This window comes from Hyperolius riggenbachi, chromosome 1 (assembly GCF_040937935.1).
Source record: "Hyperolius riggenbachi isolate aHypRig1 chromosome 1, aHypRig1.pri, whole genome shotgun sequence".
Lineage (NCBI taxonomy): Eukaryota > Metazoa > Chordata > Amphibia > Anura > Hyperoliidae > Hyperolius > Hyperolius riggenbachi.
The window spans coordinates 335416019-335436175 of NC_090646.1; the positions used below are offsets into that span (position 1 = coordinate 335416019).

The 20157-nt window shown below is 44.5% G+C and overlaps 1 protein-coding gene across 1 annotated transcript in view; it reads right to left on the reverse strand.

Moving 5' to 3' along the window:
• Nucleotides 1-1323: 1323 nt before the first annotated feature.
• The window catches only part of UPF1 (UPF1 RNA helicase and ATPase), a 94627-nt gene continuing 75793 nt past the window's right edge, over nt 1324-20157 (reverse strand). The window contains exons 20-24 of the mRNA XM_068233938.1: nt 17252-17333; nt 15791-15952; nt 13007-13227; nt 11683-11805; nt 1324-3379 (exon numbers count right to left, since the gene is read on the reverse strand). Coding sequence (XP_068090039.1) covers nt 11686-11805; nt 13007-13227; nt 15791-15952; nt 17252-17333 — 585 coding nt within the window. The 3' untranslated portion in view covers nt 1324-3379; nt 11683-11685. The remainder of the gene's footprint in view (nt 3380-11682; nt 11806-13006; nt 13228-15790; nt 15953-17251; nt 17334-20157) is intronic.

Below are 20157 nucleotides of genomic sequence, written 5' to 3' on the forward strand. Positions count from 1 at the left end.
TTCACTTCAGTTGTACTTTAAGCCATTTACATGTCAGTGGATGTCAGGCATTAGGCAGCAGTGAGGACATTGGTCCTAATAGAGAGCTTGTTCAATTTCTGATGTGTATGCATTATTCATACTGAGTAATGCTCCGAAAGGTACTTATACGTTTCCTCACTTGATACTAGTGGACTTCCATGCACTGTGTATAAATATGGTGTGCTGGGTAGATTAGCGACTGTACTACTGACACGGACCATCCTCCTGCTTATACCACCCGCAGCTGTTCCATGGCATGTACCTGAAATGTTACACCCTTATTGTTGCATATGATAATATATCTTGAAAACACATCCAATCACAGTAGAATAAAAGCACACCTGTACTGAAGGATATAGAGATTGCCATATGTCCTTTTAGACAATACCAGTTGCCTGGCAGTCCTGCTGTTCTTTCTGTATTCAGTAGTGTCTGAATAACTCATTTAAAACAATTATGTGGCCAATCCTGTCCCACTTCAATCAGAAACATGATCAGTATGCTTGCTCAGGGTCTATGGCTAAGATGCAAATGATCAGCAGGACAGCCAGGCAATGTGCATTGTTTAAAAATGTTGCCACTGCATTACAGTGTCCCTCTGAGTCATGAAGGTAGTTATAAATAGCAATGCAATTTCCTGTCTATAGAGATGATACTGTAGGAGGCAGGTGTTTTCAGAAACAGTATGGCTGTGATGCATGAATTCCCACCCTGTCTAGGGTCACTATTGTTTAGAAAGGTTTGTGTGGCCTGGAGGGCTACTAGTCTGTGTATTCCACCTGGAATGCCCAGAGATTAGCAGTTTAGTTATTAAACTTTGGGTATCAAACTGCAGTTACAGTATATGCATATCTATATAGTTACCCCCTGTACTCTGCCCATCATTGGCTAGACTGCCACCTAGACCTTTGCTATATTAGATTTATATCATGAATCTTTTGTGGCACTGATGCCACTAGCAGTATGTGGTGAATGTGCATCTCATTGCAACACTGTCAGTGTATTTCTATTGAGTGCAGAGTTGACATTTATTAATCTCCACTTCTACTCCCCATTCTATGGAACTGGATGGAAATATTATACAGAGTCATAGCAAGCATATAGTCAGGGAAATCAAAGTAGAAACAAAAAAACTTATTCTAAGCTAAGGCATTAACATGAACCCTGGGAAATACATGCATGTGTGAGAAAAACAGGGAACATACCTTAACAGTAATAATTTAACTTCTGAAAACTATAGAATTGCAGCATGCATTCAAACATCTGGTGTAGGGCTGAAGAGAAATCCAGACAAGGCAAGGGTGGTTTATTGATCATTTTATTAATGACAAATGTGTTTAAAACAAATCAAAGGGGGGAGAAAAAAAAATACTGCGCTAGCACAAGCATTCCTGGGTACATAAAATTTAGAATAACTAATACAGAAAAACAGAAATCTAGCTAGCTGATGCTGTTAAGTCCATGAAATAGACGTGACGTTACACATTCACATACTGGGTTTATATGCAGGGAAAACCTCTAGTTACACATCTATTTAACTACTTAGAATGCAGTGCAAGATAAGGGAGAAAATAAAATTAAAAAAAAAGGAGCCTTTCGGCGACATTTAGTAAATAAAAGAGTCCATATGTTGCAGGAAGGAAGGTGGCCAGAGTCTTGTGTACAGTGAGCAATGATCTCATAGAACAAGACTTAAGCAACAACAATCTGGTTTGATCAGTGGATTGCATGGCTCTGGATATGTACACCAATGCAAGTCTGCTAATCCAAGCAGCATATAAACTGAAGGGATTTATATTGTACAATTGATAAATTGAACCAAACTAAATTAATATAGTATAAATTTAAAGTCAAAATGTTTAAAACACTAAGTGGAAAAACTAACGGCTTGCAAAATCTACAACTGCATTTAGATTAGATCAGCATTTGTACTGGGGCTCTCGCTGCCAGTGAAAGCAGGGCTAATTGTTGAAGCATTTCTCATTGTACAAACAAAGTAAATTCTAGCAGATTATAGTGATATTCTACAAAGCCAACACAAAATTTAGATTTGCTTTGCTCTCCTAAAACAACGTCTTACCTAGAACTGTATGGGCCTCTGAGCTAAATGGATGATAGAGTCTGGCCTGCACCGATGGAAGGCCAATTTATGCTCAGTCTCCGTAAAAGCACCCGATGTGCTTCCAGTTATACAACGACTGTAGACCACCTTCCACACTGCCTGCATTCTTGTTTGCTTTTCAACCAGTTTCAAAATCTATTGCAAAGAACTTGACTTTCAAACCTATATAATCCCCAGTTTCCACTACTAGATCCATTTCTGGGAGGGGAAGTCGTAGCAGGCTAGCTTGTCTTTCCTTGATAGGTGGGTGCCAAGGGGCAGAGCAAACCTGTCCCTTTTTTCAAAGCATACAATTTTCCTAAACAAAGATTTATTTTGGAGTACAGTTCAGACAGTAGCCAATCGAAGCATACAGAAACACTGAAAAAACCCTCTCCTTCAGGGAGTTTATGTACTCCTTTGCTCTACTACACTGCTTTAGGAAAGAGAGGCTAGTCGAAGTCATTTGCTGCATTTCAAATCTGAAAGTCCCTGCTTGTGACAGCATTTCTATCTAGCCACATTAACCAAAATATCTTGTTGTACTCCGGTCCACCACAACCAGCAGTTGAAAAAAAAAATATCCAGCACTTTTTTCCCTCTAGAAAGTTTGTTAAAACAATCTAGCATATACTGAACCTTCAGGGGAATGATGGAGACCATCAGTTTCCCAGTCAAAGCCAGTTTGAAAATCAAACCTGCATCTCTAAATTGAGCTCGAGTTGGTAATACTTTGGTACATTCTGATGAACCTAGAAGAGATGTTAATGCATTAGTACAGACTATCAGGCGTCTGCATTAAAAAAAAAAAGAAGGTATTGATTTCTGCCAGCTTTGAAAAATGGTGCCTAAGGAACACAGAACTAGCTGGAAAAAGTAAAAGCTGATTTCTCCAGCCTTCACCACGTTGTGGTGAGCAAGAGAGGTCTCAATGGCGGTTCCAATTTCAGTAGTGGCATCTTGATGGCAATGATTCCTCTCATTAACTACCTATCCCATTAGGTGTTTGTGGCTCCTCTGATGTTCAGCCACTTCTCCTATCGTTCTCCTCGTCTCAGTGTGCTTGCAGTGGTCTCGCTCGCTTTCGCTCTCTCGATATTTTTATATTTAATCCCTCTTTCGTTCCTCTCTCTCCTGTTGCTCTCACAGTGGTGCTTCAGTTTTAGCAGTGGAAAACAGATATCCGTTTTATTTTTTTATTACTCAGAATAAAATGTGGATGAACTAAGTTCCACACAGGCTTAGCTCCTCTTCAACCTGCATGATAGGGGAAAAATTGATTAAAACACCTTCTGCATCAGTGTAACTACATGAAGGCATGTGTATTGCTATTAACATCTATATACTGTTTGTACATACAGTATATCTAAAAATGGGTGTAAGAAATAAGGTATATGTGAACTATTACATTTTTATGTTTTATTCTATAACATGTAGATAAAAGAGAGCATCGAACACACACACAATCCCATCCATTTATCACTGAATTTTTCATCCCAGTTTTTTTAATTTATGTACAGTAAAATCCATTTATAGTACACGCCAAGGGACCGGGAAAAGTAGTTAACTATATCAGAAATAGGCATACTCAAGTGCACAAAGTACATTATAGTACTGTATCTTAATTCAGTCAATAATTGAAAGTTATATTTTCTTTGTCAGTGCTCACTTGCAGAAGAATTTCAATGTTTAACCTCCCTGGCATTCAATTTCCACAGGATTTCTGTGCAAAAAGTGGTTCAATTAATCTTCATAACCTCATTTCCTGTAACTTACCAAAATGAGCCAAGCAACAGTTTAGTATACATTATGAGTATAATAAGTGTCGAACAAATTCTTGTCAAAAAATAAAATAAAATGTATTAATCACAAACATAAATATCTTGCATTTTTAATAAATGCAGAAAATGCAGAAATATATGGAGGCAGAAAAAAATTACAGTATGGGGGTTTACCCCTAAAGCACCTCCTTTGTGTGATACACCTTGAAACAAGGGATTACACAAAGTGCCACATCACAATCCGGGCAATAAGTACAGGTCTCCTTTCGGATTTTTTTTCCCATCAGGGCCTTTTTTTTTGTGCAGTCGCTGGCAAATATTCCGCAAAGTGGCGTCCAGAAAGTCGTGCCGGATTTACGACATAGAACGCTCTGCGCCCTGGTCTAGCTGACTCCGGTGGGGGATGCTTTGCACAAATGGCTTCACATATTTGCCACACAAAGTCATGGTGTGGTACAGGCCATTCACTGTGTTTTTTGTAAAGGACAAACGCGTTCCACAGGCACTGTTCCAGTAGGTGGCGGAAAATCTTTTTATAATATTTCCACTGCTGTTTGCGGACAGCCGTGTAAAAAGTCATGGCCGCATCAGCCCTGTCCACACCTCCCATGGTGTGGTTGTAGTCCATGACTGCTTTGGACTTGTCCACCTTCTGTCTACCTCTGGTAGTGGTGCGCACAGTTTCAGCATTGTGCATCGTGCTGAGGATGCACACGTCCCGCTTGTCCCTCCACCGCAGAGCCATGATTTTGCCCTTCTGCCTGGCAACAACCTCTCCTTCAGCTTCGTGGCAGAAAAGGCCAGTGGCATATGGCGTCGGTTAGGCCTCACCGTGCCATATGCATCAGTCTTGTGCTAGATCAGGTGCTCGTACAGTTCTGGGGAGGTATAAAAATTGTCCGTGGTAAAAGACAGTACTCCTGATCCAGCAATGGCTCAATAAGCGTGAGCACAGAAGAGGTAGCACACCCAAACTCACTGTACTGCGGTGCAATAAATTTGGTGCATTTGCCTGTGTACACAACAGAGTTCCAGATGTATCCGGACTGGGACTCACAGAGCATGAAAAACTTCACCCCAAAGCAGGCCCTTTTCGATGCAATGAACTGCACCCAGCTGAGTCTCCCCTTATATTCCATGAGACTCATCCACAGTGATGTCTCTTTCCGGTATGTAGGCACTCCGGAAATTGCCTCGATTCATAAAAAGCAGTGCGATAAAAAAAAATTATTTTCGGGAAAATACCGCACTCGGTACTCTCCCGGTCTGTGTGCTAATTCATAAAGATTTCCACAGCTGCCTTTGAAGGTCGGTAAATTACCGCAGCCCATTGAGCGGTAGAGTAGAGCAATTTGGAGATTCTCGCTTTTGCCCTGCACAAATGACTCCACAAATGACAGACACATGACTCGCACAGACTTTCCCTGCCTGCACAAATGAAACAGAAAGATGACTCGCACAGACTTTCCCTGCCTGCTCAAATTACTCACACAGACGGCTCTCTCCACAGATGACAGACTTCGGCTCTCAGCACTTTGCATTCATCAGAGGTGTCGGTAACTATAGTCAGGCTTACCGCGTTGTTGCAGGCTTTATGAATTGACATTTGCTGACAATTTACTGACATGTGTTGGAGGTAACTAAAGCCACATCGGTAAGGTAAGCTTTTCATGCGGTAACAGCCTTTATGAATTGACACATTTCTAAGTGGTTGGAAAAGTCTGCTGTTTTCAGCCTTACCGCATGGAGGTACTACTTTATGAATAGAGGCCAATGAGCTGGTAGATGTCCCATATTTTCTTCAGCTTGGGAGCAGGATGGGTGGCCTCATCAAAATTCTCATTGTTCCCGAAGTGCAGGTACTTCATGAGGCGGCTGTAGCGGTACTCTGGCATCACAGTACCAAAGAACGGTGTGGCGAGGATCTTGATAGTGGTCCAGTACCACTTCTGCAGCGGCGGCTTCACCACTCCCTGGATAATGAGGCCCAGGAACACCCAGATATCTTTGCTGGTGACAGGCTCCCACTTCCTGCTCCTGGAGAACCTGCTTCGAGGAGCACCCTGCTGCTGCACTGCAGAGATTGGTCTCCTCCACAATCATCCGGATGACCTCATCACTCAGAAACAGTTCCAGGTAGGCCAGCGGGCTAAGGTCACAGTTGATCTTCTGCCCAGGTGCCCCAGTGAAAGGGAACCTAGGGGGCGGGGCCTGCATCACACACTCCAGCTCACACCAAGTGCGTGCACCACCTACCCACCTCTCGCCATCACTCTCGCTATCGCTGCTGGTCTCTGATTCAGATGAGAGATCTCCTGGGACATCGCTGTCTGTCGACTCAGCCAGATACTCCACATCAGTGCTGTCCAACTGGCGGCCAGCATCCGGCCCACCAGGCCACTGGTCTGGCTGGTTCCTATTTCCTGCCCGCCAACGATCTGAGGTGAGTTAGAGGCGGCAGCACGGGGGAAACGAGGGGAGGTGTAAATATTTACATTGTGCATTGCATTTTGTGAGTAAATCTGCAGCCAATCTGAATGCATTTTGTGGGTTAATCTGCTCCCAATCTGAATGCATTTTATGGGTAAATCTGCAGCCAAACTGAATGCATTTTGTGGGTAAATCTGCTCCCAATCTAAATGCATTTTGTGGGGAAATCTGCAGCCAATCTGATTGCATTTTGTGGGAAAATCTGCTCCCAATCTGATTGCATTTTGTGGGGAAATCTGCTCCCAATCTGATTGCATTTTGTGGGGAAACTGCAGCTAGATTTTTTTTCCTGGGGGGTGCGGGGGGGTGCGGTTGGGGGGGGTCTGCCGGCCGTCCATGTGGTCTGGAAAAAAACCGGCCCTCCATGCCCGCGAAGTTGGACAGCACTGCTCCACATCACTGTCGCTGTCTGCAAAGACGTCCAGCAGAATAAATCTCGCTTCAGAGCTCATAGGTAGCAGGGGCAGGTGTGCCCCTGCTAAAACGCCGCTGTCCCTTCACCCCCAAACACCCCCCCCCCCCCCCGCAAAATCAACGACCAACTTGGTCTTCCTGGAGGCAGGGCTAATGGCTGCAGCCCTGCCTCTCAGTGCATCTATCAGACAGGCATCGCCGCCTCTCCCCCGCCCCTCTCAGTGAAGGAAGGCTGAGAGGGGCGGGGGAGAGGCGGAGATACGCGTGTGGGGCAGGGCTGCGGTGGTTAGCCCTGCCCCAATGCGGAAGCGCTCCCCCGCTGCACGGAGGGGATTTGGGGGATCAGGGACCCCCCGTTAAGCCGCGTTTTAGCAGGGGCACACATGCCCCTGCTATCTATGAGGTCTGAAGCGAGATTTATTCTCGCTTCAGACTCTCTTTAACTGCTGTAGATTAACCACTTGAGGACCCACCCTTTACCCCCCCCTTAAGGACCAGCGCTGTTTTTTGTGATCTGTGCTGGGTGGGCTCTGCAGCCCCCAGCACAGATCAGGGTGTATGCTGAGCGATCAGATCGCCCCCCTTTTCTCCCCCCTATGGGGATGTGCAGGGGGGGTCTGATCGCTCCTGCTGGTTGTATTGTTGCGGGGGGGGGCACCTCAAAGCCCCCCTCCGCGGCGAAATTCCGCTTCTCCCTCTCCTACCTTACACCAGGGGGGTGATCGGGGCTGCACAGAACGCTATCCGTCCTGTGCAGTCTGTGACAGGACGTCCCCTGGCACATGGCGGCGATCCCCGGCCGCTGATTGGCCGGGGATCACCGATCTGCCTTACGGCGCTGCTGCGCAGCAGCGCCGTACAATGTAAACAAAGGAGACATACGTCTCCTAAGTTTACATTTAGTCTGCGAGCCGCAATCAGCGGCTCGCAGGCTATTCACAGAGACCCGCGCCGTGATCTGACAGGAAACTGCCGCTCGCGCGAGCGGCCTTTCCTGATTAATTAGGGAGGCACCTGGCGACGCAGAACTGCGTCACTGGTCCTCCAGCTACCACTTTGCCGCCGCACGGTATGAGTGTGCGGTCGGCAAGTGGTTAAGAAGTGCTCATTAGCTGTTCTACAGATAGTGCAGGCTAGATGTGATTTGTAAAGGGCTCCTCCCCCCTCACTCAGAGCTTGCTGACAGCTGGTGTGTTGGTTACCTCAGCAAAAGCAATTCCCCTCACGCACTGCCTGAGAGACCTTCCTAACTCCTCCTATTCCTTACAGTTTAAGAAGGAATCTGCACTAGCTAGTGATTTCTTAGGATGTCTGAGACAGTTCTGCACGGATTTCTAAAAACCTACTAATATTTTGTCTCAGACACTCTTGATAAATCTGGCCCAGGGACTCTGAAGTGAAAGAAAATATAACTGCCAAGCCTTTTTATATTGTATTGGATTCAATACAGGTGTTTGTATTGAATCTAATACAAACACATTTGAAATATATTGCAGTGATTGGTTGTGAGTTACTCTGTGTGTAATGATGTAATTCATGTGCAGTCAGTAGGGGGCACATGATATACGCGACATTACACTTTGCCTGCACAGCATGATCAACAAAACAAAAATTCAGCGCCAAGGAAATAAATAGTTCAATCGCTGCCGAGGAAGAACAGAGTCCAAAAATCCACACATATAAAAACTATTAAAAAGTCAGCGCAGATCGTAAGCAAATTCACTGTTTAACAATCAATCGTCTTTCACCAAAGTGGTCATTAAGTTCTCATATCCAAGTGGTAGACAGTCACTCAAAGGACTAGAAGGAGCTTACCAACTGCTGACAACCCACGTTATAAGGTTGTATGTCTCGCATTCAGTGGTAAAAAAAGGGGACCAGGAACCACCCAGGATCCAAGACTTCCAAAAATCCTTGTTAGTTTGGGTACACCATCCGAAGGTCAAAGCCAATAAAACGGGGCCCAAGCTATGGGAACCCCGAAACAATATTGCGCTTGTATGCTGGTCCACAACCAGTAAGAAAGTATAAAAGGTGCCGCCTGTCTCTTTCCCGACCGGTTGCACAGTCTTGCGTCATCAGGGGATCAAGAGTGCAGGCGGCTGGCACAAAATTTATAAACTACTGAATAAGGGGGAAGGGTTGGGCTCAGAAAGCAGACCACTCCCCTATCGACCCTATTGGTTGTTGCAAAAAAGGAAGGGGATGTACCCCTCAAGGGATCCCATTGGCTATTGCAAAGAGAAAAAAAGAAGTATTACAGCTCTAAATTTACCCACACAATAATAAGTTTCTACAAGTACCCAAAAAAATATAATATAGAAACTGACCCATATGATATCTACAATCCATATGAAGAGACATCAAATTATGATCACAGCATGTTAAAAACTCCAGAATGACTGTTGTAAAGCAAATAAAGTGTACAATAAGACCCTAAATGGTAACCCATCTATATATACTTACCACCCAGTGTGATAAGAGAGTATGCCGACATTCTTCAGAGGAAAAACGCCGCCTGCAAACCACAGGCAAGCCTCTGGAATGCAGACAGCGCTACTTCCGGCGTTGCATCCCGTACGTCACGGTGCGACACGCAAGAATGCCGCAACACGTAAAAATGTCCGCATACATCACAGGCCGCATCCGTGAAAATAAACCAACGTATGCGACGTATAGAGCGTCATGATGCGTAAGAACATAAGTGTTAATACAGGGCGCATGCGTTAAAAGAGGCTCTCATACGTCACATATTTTGTGTATTTTTTTACGCATGCGCGTTGTACTAACACGTATGTTTTGACGCGTCACAACGCTTCTATACGTCGCATACTTTTAAATCATCTTTTAACGCATGCGCCCTGTATTAACACTTATGTTCTTACGCATCATGACGCTCTATACGTCGCATACTTTGGCTTATTTTCACGGATGCGGCCTGTGATGTATGCGGACATTTTTACGTGTCGCGGCATTCTTACACGACGCGCCGTGACGTACGGGATGCGACACCAGAAGTAGCGCTGTCTGCGTTCCAGAGGCTTGCCTGTTTGCAGGCGGCGTTTTTCCTCTGAAGAATGTTGGCATCCTCGCTTATCACACTGGGTGGTAAGTATATATAGATGGGTTACCATTTAGGGTCTTATTGTACACTTTATTTGCTTTACAACAGTCATTCTGGAGTTTTTAACATGCTGTGATCATAATTTGATGTCTCTTCATATGGATTGCAGATATATCATATGGGTCAGTTTCTATATTATATTTTTTGGGGTACTTGTAGAAATTTATTGTGTGGGTATATTTAGAGCTGTAATACTTCCTTGTTTTTCTCTTTGCAATAGCCAATGGGGTACATCCCCTTCCTTTTTTGCAACAACCAATAGGGTCGATAGGGGAGTGGTCTGCTTTCTGAGCCCAACTCTTCCCTCCTTATTCAGTAGTTTATAAATTTGGTGCCAGCCGCCTGCACTATTGATCCCCTGATGACGCAAGACTGCGAAACCGGTCGGGCAAGAGACAGGCGGCACCTTTTATACTTTCTTACTGGTTGTGGACCAGCATACAAGCGCAATATTGTTTCGGGGTTCCCATAGCTTGGGACCCGTTTTATTGGCCTTGATCTCACGGATGGTGTACCCGAACTAACAAGGATTTTTGGAAGTCTTGGATCCTGGGTGGTCCCCTTTTTTTTTACCACTGAATGCGAGACATATAACCTTATAACGTGGGTTGTCAGCAGTTGGTAAGCTCCCTCTAGTCCTTTGAGTGACTGTCTACCACTTGGATATGAGAACTTAATGACCACTTTGGTGAAAGACGATTGATTGTTAAACAGTGAATTTACTTACGATCTGCGCTGACTTTTTAATAGATTTTATATGTGCAGGAATGACGGGGGACATGGAGGAACCCACAATCGCCGGCAGCAGGCGCTCAAGGAGGCACCCGGGATCGCGCTGGGGATGACTGCAAATCACCCATCTTGCCTCCCAGCACATGCAGCAATGAAACGGGGACACGGAGGGACCCGCAATCGCGCGCTGGAGAGTGATGGACATCACTCATTTTGCCGGCCAGCATGCTCAGCAAGGAGAGGGGGACACAGAGAGGCTACAGCAGCGGCAGGAGCTCCCGGAGGCACCCACGATCGCTCTGGTGAGTGTTTAAACTGAAAGACGAGTGGCGCTCGTCCATACAGTTCCCAGCATGTTTTGTATGGACGACCTACGGCTAGATCCAAATGCACAGAGCTCAATATGCAGGGATTTGCATGCAATAACTACACAGCTTGCACAGGAAGCATGTATAGTACTGATAGTGTGTTCCCCTGTCCACATTTCTGTGGAGCCTGGATAATACTGTAGCGTTGCAGCCATGCACAAGCCAGTCGCAGATGACAGGCAGCTCCCTTAGTAATCAGGCAGCAACTTACGCGGGAAGCATAGGTCTCACTGGCTGGTCCTTTGGAGGTAATCCACACAGGCTCATAGTGTGCAGATAGGCTACAAGTGGCTGCCTGCCCACAGCTCACGGGTCTCATTTGCCCGCACTATACTAGGCCTCCCATATACTTATAATGGTGCTTGGCCAGGACCTGGACATTTAGTTTACTACACCCCCACCTGGACATTTAGTTTACTACACCCAAATGTTTACTATAGCAGAGTTTACTATATCGAGATTATACTATATCTTCATAAAGATGCATGGCCGGGACTTTAAGAGTGAGTTTACTATAGCCAGAGGTTTACTACATCAGAGTTCACTATAACGAAGTTCTACTGTATAACTATTCTACACGAGAAAGTGGACAAAGGGATAACAGGTTATGGCTATGGCTGAAATGCAAAAATTTATCTTTCAAATACTTACACACTAGTACTGTGACAGCCCAGTCACGCCTCCATGTTGATATGCACGTTCTCCCTGGTAAGTAGAATCTTGCGATAACGCAACATCAATCTGCGACTTAAACTCATCACCAAGGTAGCTATCCTAGATGGGAAAAGAAATATGCCGGCTTAGTTATAACATTGCTATAAATATGTGAGGTTATCTTACCTAAGAAAATGCATTTAAAATTAAGAATAGAGGGTATTTACCTCATGGTTACAATTGCTTCCTCCTGAACCTGATATGCGATATAGATTTCCTATTTTGGGTTTGCAGCCCAGAACCACACTCCTCTTCTGGCACAAGCCTGGCCACGTCTGCACGGTAAGAGGAGTGTGGCTCCGATCAGATTACTAACAAGTCCTTTTCCATAATCTTTTGAGTGTTCAATTACTAATTGGACACATGGAAAGGGTTTAGTATTAAGAAAGCTATAGGAATTTTACTATAATTTACATTAGTAAACTATTTTATGTAATCTTATCCTTGTCTCACTGGTATGTATTTAAATTGATCCATATCAATCAGAACATTATGAAGATGGCAACAGATGCAACTATTTTACAGTAGTTAGAAGAAATACAGAAATTAAATATTTAGGATTTAAACGCTCTTTAGTGACACAGTTTAAGTGGTATGGCTGAACATAAGGAGAATCAGAAAGCGCAAATTCGAAATCCGATATTCCTAAAGTTTCATACTAATTTTGAGTTAAAGGTTAAAAATATAGGTCTAAAAAGTGAACTTGCTAGCCGGCATGAGCTGCTTAACCACCCAGGGATGAATATACTTCTGCTATGCCTGTGCTTGAGCTGAAAGATCTCAGGCACATTTTAATCTATCCACATTTACATTCGCTTTTTACATGACAGAGCTTTCTTTTGGTACCATTTAAATATAACACCTGAATTTTTGTGTGTGTTTTAATGCTTTTAAAAAATGGTGATCCAGTGAACAGAAGCCAGGCTCCTCAATCATACTTGAAGATGTAAGCTGTCACAGCGCTCAAGACGGCTGTAATAAAATCAACAGTACTGCAGAATTCGAAACAAGTATTCAAAAATGGTCAGTAGATTTTACAATGCCAGAGGCAGCGACGTGGGTGAGTTAACACTGGTGTGTTGTATTGAGCCCCTTATAGGTTTTTAATATAAACTTCAGAACCCAGAATAAATTGTCTGGATTAAAGGTGGCTGATCCATCCTGTGACCCTAATCTGTGCGATTTTGATAAGCATTTTAGCACCCCAAGTTCAATTACCAACCTGCAAGGTTACAACTTTAATAAACCAGCTTTCACCTACCTGCGATAATTCCGGCTGAGAAAGGCCAGGTTGACTCATTTGTGAAGGCTGGCTCATGGATATATAACCCTGGGTTAGAGGACCTTGGGAAAATGGCTGAGATACTACATCCTGACTGGCTTGGCTGTTGGGCATATTTCCCTGGCTCATGCCTTGAAGGCCAATGCCTCTCTGTTTCTGGCGACCACCACGTGTAGCTTTTCCCTTAGGCATTCCACGGCCTGGCAAAGAAATGGATGGTGTTAATCTGCATGAGGTGGTAAATCACAATTATAACAGTGCATCATCATTTTCAAAACTTAAAGAGGAAGCTAGATAAACAATTTTTGACTAAATACCACCACAAGCATGTACTCAAGATAGATAAATAGATAGATAGATGTTTTAAACAGAGTAAATCAAGCAAGGTGTAACACAGGTAGGTGCAAGTGCTAGTTGAAAGCTACCTCTCACCAGCCCCATGACTGCCCTTTGCACCCACATTCTGACATGCTTTCTATTGTAATGCAAGGATCTGTAGTCTGACAAACGGTTACTCCTAAAATCATATGGTCACATGCAATTGACCCGCCCACCAGGTGGACACCAGATGGAACCGGATGAAAGCAGGAAAAGGGGTTTAGCAAGTGCCTCTGGCCCATGTAGAGTATCTATGTTACATCCCTTTATTCTAAACGGTTTAGAAGAACTCACCATCAAATCCCTGCCATAGTCAAAGTCTAGAGTCTCCATAGAGTTTGAGTGTTCTACTTCTGTTTTCTAAGCACAGTGTTCTCCCCAAGCCTCATCAGCTGGGCGCTACAACCGGCTAATTTTGTAGAGTGCCCAGCTGTCTTCCTTGCCCTCCTCCTCACGTCCCTCCTGTCCCGACAATGCTGCAAACCTGAATCTTGTAGTTAGAGCATCGTCTAGGTGGCAGCAGCGCTGTACACAGGTACAGCAGACACAATCTTCCTCACACTCTATGCTGCTGACACAGGATGAGAGAAGCTGCTAGCCGCTCATCCTTAATATTCACTGCAGTCTGAGCTGGCCACACCTCCTCCACTTGCTTTTGAAGTGCCAGTGTAAGTTTTGCTATGCCTTTTAAAAGCCTACTGTAGAGTGTGTGCGTGTGTATAGTCTGTGGTGGTGAGTGTGTTTTTGCTCTGCCCCGTCAGTGGCCCTTTGCAATTGCTCAGGTTGCCTTTGTGGAAGCAGCAGCCCTACATTTTCTTGCCCCGCGCATACGCATTAGTACGCCACCCGGTAAGTTGGGTGCAGGGCAAGCTAAATGATGGCTCAGCCTGCTGCCGCTGAATCACCGGGCGCATTAATACCATTCCAGTCCTAGCAACTGGGAGAGAAAAGTAATTTGGAGTCCGGAAATCCCCGGAACCCCAAATTAGCTTTACGTGGGACGCGGACTATAGCATTCCAGATACAGCTGCGTCATCATCTGGCGCTACGCACCTCCATGCATGCATCCAGATGACCTGCTTCACTGTCCCGCTCCACCCGGCTACATTTCCTGCTACCCAGCTGAAAAAAATTCTGGTGAGAACACTGAAGCATAGTGTCATGGCCAAAATACCATTCTGAAACCCTAACACTGCCAGGTAAATGTGCAATAATCTACACCACTATTAGAACTGGCTTTCTTCATGAATTTGACAGACAAGCAAAGCAATCTTCCTCGTTTCAGGTTACACTCTAAGGTAAATGCCTTTTTAAACTTTCTCCCCCAAGCCCCACGTTAAAGGACACGTCCAAGGTGCATAAAAAGAATGCACTTACCTGGGGCTTCCTCCAGCCCCTGGCAGCCGTCCTGTGCCCTCGCCGCAGCTCTGCTCCCCGCCGGTGGCCCAAGGTCCCCTCCAGTACAGGAGGCCTACTTGTGCTCCAACGTGCGGGTCACGTAGTCAGATTGTACTGCGCAGGCGCAGTAGTTCTGCACCTGCACAGTACGGATGAAGTCAGTGCGACTCAGTGAGCCGCAAGCAGATGGCGACCTGGCGAGGTTGGCATCTGCACCTGAGGGGACCGGGAGTCACTGGAGCTGCGGTGAAAGCACAGGACGGCTACCAGGGGCTGGAGAAAGCACAAGGTAAGTGGATTTTGAAAAAAAAAAAATTTGCTCCTCGGACCTTCCCTTTAAAAGAGAACCTGAGGTAGCCAAAAATAGAACTAATTAGCTACTTACCCAAGAAGAAGGAACCTATGTCCTCTGGAAACCACCGCCCAGGACCCTCTTAAATCGTGACTGCATGTATACTGCTAGGCCTATACAGTAGCACAGAGCCACTTGTGTACGGACTGCTTTGATTCACTGTGCAGGTGCAGTGCAGCCACGTTCATACACAACAGGGAGTGCAGCCACAAAAGCATATCACAAAAGCTCTGAGAGGTTTCAGATATCCGCGCCGTGTTCTCCCCAGATATTTTTTCCAGCCGGGTGGCATGAAATTGTAGCTGGGTGGCATGAAAAAGTAGCCGGGTGGGGCAAGATGAGAGAATGCAGGGCCGGTGCTTCTGTGTGCAACTCTGCTTACAGAATAGGAGGAGGTCAGCCGATGACAGCCAGGTGCTCACTAAAACTAGCCGGGTGGAGCACCCGGCTAAAACAGCCTGGGGAGAACACTGCCGCGTGTGGCAGTGGTCTCCAGGAGGACATAGGAAGCCTTTGTAGGATCCAGAGGCTTCCCTCTTAGGGAAGTAGCTTATTTTTTAATCTGATTCGGGTACACCTTAAGGCTTTACAACCATGATTAAACACATACACCATTATGAATTAAAAATGCATACCTGCAGTTGGTCCATTGGCTTGACCAAAGTAACCTGGTGGTGGCATTGGAGGCATAACCAAATTGAAAGGTATAGGAATGTTCATGGTAGGCACATGACTGGGTCCCGAACTGATCATACCAATCTGGTCATGAGTTTGAAAGTACATGTTTGAGGGTCGAGCTTCAAAGCAAAAAAAAATACACAAAAGTAAATACTGAAATGCCCAAAATTAGTGGAAAACACTACATACTATTTGTCTGATCATGTGCACTGGAGGACAAATCAGATATTGCTTTTAAGTTGCAGTTTCAAGCAGACACCCAAGGTCTGCACCGGCATGGACCCCTCCAAGTCAAATGATTTAAGGAACAAATCACATTTTCAAATATACTGGAATTAAATCAGTTTGTAATACAGTAATAAAGTTTGAAACTTGACTCAGCTGGATTTCTTATTTCAAAGAAATCTGTCACTAATGAATCTCCTGATAAACTAATCTCAGCAATACCTTATAAGCCATACAGAGTAGAGAACAACTAGTCAGCACTATTCTAGAAGCTGTACAATTAGGCTGGATTCACATTGGTCAGTTGCATAATGCACATGTCAGGAGTGTGAGCCGCAAAGAAGACCAGACAGACTTTAAAGAAAACCTGTACTGAAAAAGGGCCCCTGGGAGGTACTTACCTCAGGAGAGGGAAGCCTCTGGATCCGATTGAGGCTTCCCCCATCCTCCTCTGTCCCACGGTGGTCTGTCTAGGCTGCCCAGAACGGCGGCCATGTAAATATTTACCTTCCCCGGCTCCAGCGCAGTAATGGCTCTCTGCTTGAATCAGGTGGAACTATCCAATCCCAGTCAGGTCCGCTTTACCCCTGCGCAGTAGAGCAGATCCAACTGGGATAGGCTATTTCTGCTTAATCCGAGAGCCGCTACTGCGTGGGTAAATGTTGCGCCACAACCTGTCAATTTGGCAGCAGTGGCTTCGGAGGGGCCTAGAGAGACCACCGTAGGACTGAGGACGACGGGGGAAGCCTCAATCGGATCCAGAGGCTTCTCTCTCCTGAGGCAAGTACCCCCCAGGGGCCATTTAATTCAGTACAGGTTCTCTTTAATACAAAGTCTACATGCAAAATAATGCAATCCATTATAATGTGAACAGCCCCATAGAATTGTATGGGCAGTGAGTTGACATGCGGAATTATTATGCAACGCAACTGAGCACTGAGAACTCGCCCAAATAGCCTTAAGAACTAGTAATTTATGTATCTGTAGCTGACAGATTGTATTATAACCAGCATCTGAACCCAGCAGTCCCCAGTGTGTAGCTTCTGTTGCCAGGCAGCAAAAACTGGGGGAACTAATATTATAAAGGGAGTAATAATTCTAGAGTGCTTCACAAGCTACAATAAGCCTCTATAGACTAAGCTGTTGCAATTCATTAAGTGTGAAGAATGCTTGATCAAAGATAAGGACTTTACCTTGACTGCTTCGATCATAAACAGATCCAGGAATGATAGCTTCTCGAGCATCATACATCGCAGTGGTCATAAAGCGAGCACCCTGTAACAAGCAAAAGAATGATTTGTATACAAATGAAAGGCATTTGAGCTGGTCTTGCAGAACATGACAAACCAGCAGTTAAAGAGACACTGAAACGAAGAAAAAAATTATGATATGATTTGTATGTGTAGCACAGCTAAGAAATAAAACATTAGGAGCAGAGACTCATATGTCTCATATGGTTTCCAGTATGGGAAGAGAAACTCCAGTTATCTATGCAAAAAAGCCATTGAGCTCCACGACACTTAAAGAGACACTGAAGCGAAAAAAAAAGTGATATAGTGAATTGGTTGTGTACTATGAATAATTACTAGAAGATTAGCAGCAAAGAAAATATTCTTATACTTTTATTTTCAGGTATATAGTGTTTTTTCTAACATTGCATCATTCTATAATATGTGCAGATTACACAACACTCAGCATTCAAAATGATTCTTTCAGAGCAGTCTGTGAAGTAATGACCTCTCCTCTAGCAGAGGAAAAGTAAATAGTCCAGGAACAGTTGAGATAATAAAAGTCAGATAACAGCCCTCTCCATGACTAAGTTGAGCTTAATGGCTTGTTTGCATAGAGATAACAACTGGAGTTTCTCAACTCTTCCTGTACTGGAAACAATTACACTGATGTATCTGATCTTAATGTTTTATTTCTTAGCTGTGCTACACATACAAATCATATCATTTTTTTTCGCTTCAGTGTCTCTTTAATGTCGCAAAGAGCTATGTCTTCTAAAGCTTATTATCTCAAGTGTCTGGCACTGTATCGTTTGTTTTCCTGCGGAGAACAGTTCAAAAGTTCACTGGCCTGCTCTGTAAAATCATTTAGAATGCCGAGTAGTGTGTAAACTGCAAATATTAGAGAATGTTGCAATGTTATATAAAAAAAAAATTTATATAACAAAATAAAAATGAGCATTTTCTTTGCTACTAATGTTCTAGTAATTATCCGTACTATGCAACCAATTCATTATATCATTTTTTTCCCCCGCTTCAGTGTCACTTTAAGGCAAACATCCAAAGTAATACGTTTACATCATAAGTAAATAACACAAAGCTTTTAACTGTCACAACTGTACATCGTAGCAGCCCAATAATTGGCTGTAGTTTGGATGTTTGTGTTCGCAATGATAGGCTACATAGCCTGTGGGGATTAACATAGACAGGCACAGTACAGCACAGATTGCAGCAGGTGGGAAAAAGATTTGTCAGCATGCAACTCCATATGGTGGGCTCTAGACACAGTCATTATGGTCATCAATGTGTGCTCACCCTCAAGGAGTTGCACATGTTCAATCCCTGTACTCCTCTCCCCCCCCCCCTTCCCTTTTTTTTAAAATGGCATTATACATGGCTGTATTATAGTCATCAGAGATTGTCAATGAGATGCAAATCATTTCAACCTTGCATTCTAATTTCACATGAATTGTATACAATTCGAAATTAAAGCTAACAGAATAACCTCCTCCACCCAAAAAATATTTAGGACGTTGTTTTAGGCAGATTGGCATTCGGGTTTACCAAATTCAAAGTTTGCACTTTAAGTTATTTTAAAGATTTATCGATTGTAAAATATATTACTTTACATGATTCATTAATGATGGTGCATTCAATTTAAAATAAAATGGTTTACTTATATGTAAAGCTTATGCAAAACCTATAGAACAAAAAATGCTTTAAAGGGTAGGTTCACGCTGCACATAAAAATAAAAAATAAAAAAACTGCACTTACCTGGGGCTTCTTCCAGCTCCTGGCAGTCGATCGGTGCCCTCGTAGCAGCTCCTCTCCCTCCCGGTGTCCAGCGGTGAAGAAGCCGACCTTGCCAGGTCTGCTTCTGTGCGCTCCACGGCGGGGGGGGGGGGGGGGGGGGGGGGTGTCACGTGGTGTTGTGACGTCATCGGGTCTCTACTGCGCAGTAGAGAGCCTATGACGTCACGTACACCACGACCCGCGCCATGGAACGCACATGACGCCGACCTGGCGAGGTTGGCTTCTTCACCGCTGGACGCCGGGAGGGAGAGGAGCTGCTAAGAGGGCACCGATCGACTGCCAGGAGCTGGAAGAAGCCCCAGGTGAGTGCAGTTTTGTATTTTTTTTAATGTGCCGTGCGGATCTTCCCTTTAACAATTCAAGTTACAAAATGGTCCCAAAATGCATAACTGTAAAGCGCATATGCCTTCCACCAGTGAAGACTGTAAAATGTCTATACTAAGGATGAGTCTCACACGCATAATAGTATTAGGCTTTTTTTGGAACGCACATGACGCCGACCTGGCGAGGTTGGCTTCTTCACCGCTGGACGCCGGGAGGGAGAGGAGCTGCTAAGAGGGCACCGATCGACTGCCAGGAGCTGGAAGAAGCCCCAGGTGAGTGCAGTTTTGTATTTTTTTTAATGTGCCGTGCGGATCTTCCCTTTAACAATTCAAGTTACAAAATGGTCCCAAAATGCATAACTGTAAAGCGCATATGCCTTCCACCAGTGAAGACTGTAAAATGTCTATACTAAGGATGAGTCTCACACGCATAATAGTATTAGGCTTTTTTGTGTCGGTATTGCTTCAGCTGAAAAAGGGTGTCAACGCCCCTTGTGAGACAGAAAAAGGGTAGCCGGCACATCCCAAAAACTTGCAATATTAACCTCCCTTGTATTTAATTTCCCCAGGATTTCTGTTCAAAAAGTGATCTAATTAATTTTCATAACCATTTTCCTACAACTTTCCAAAATGTGTCAAGCAAGGGTCTAGTATACAGTGCAGGAGAGTATTGACATGTACGCATCTCAATACTGTTCACAGCATGTTTTGTATTGACGTGTATAACCGTCAAT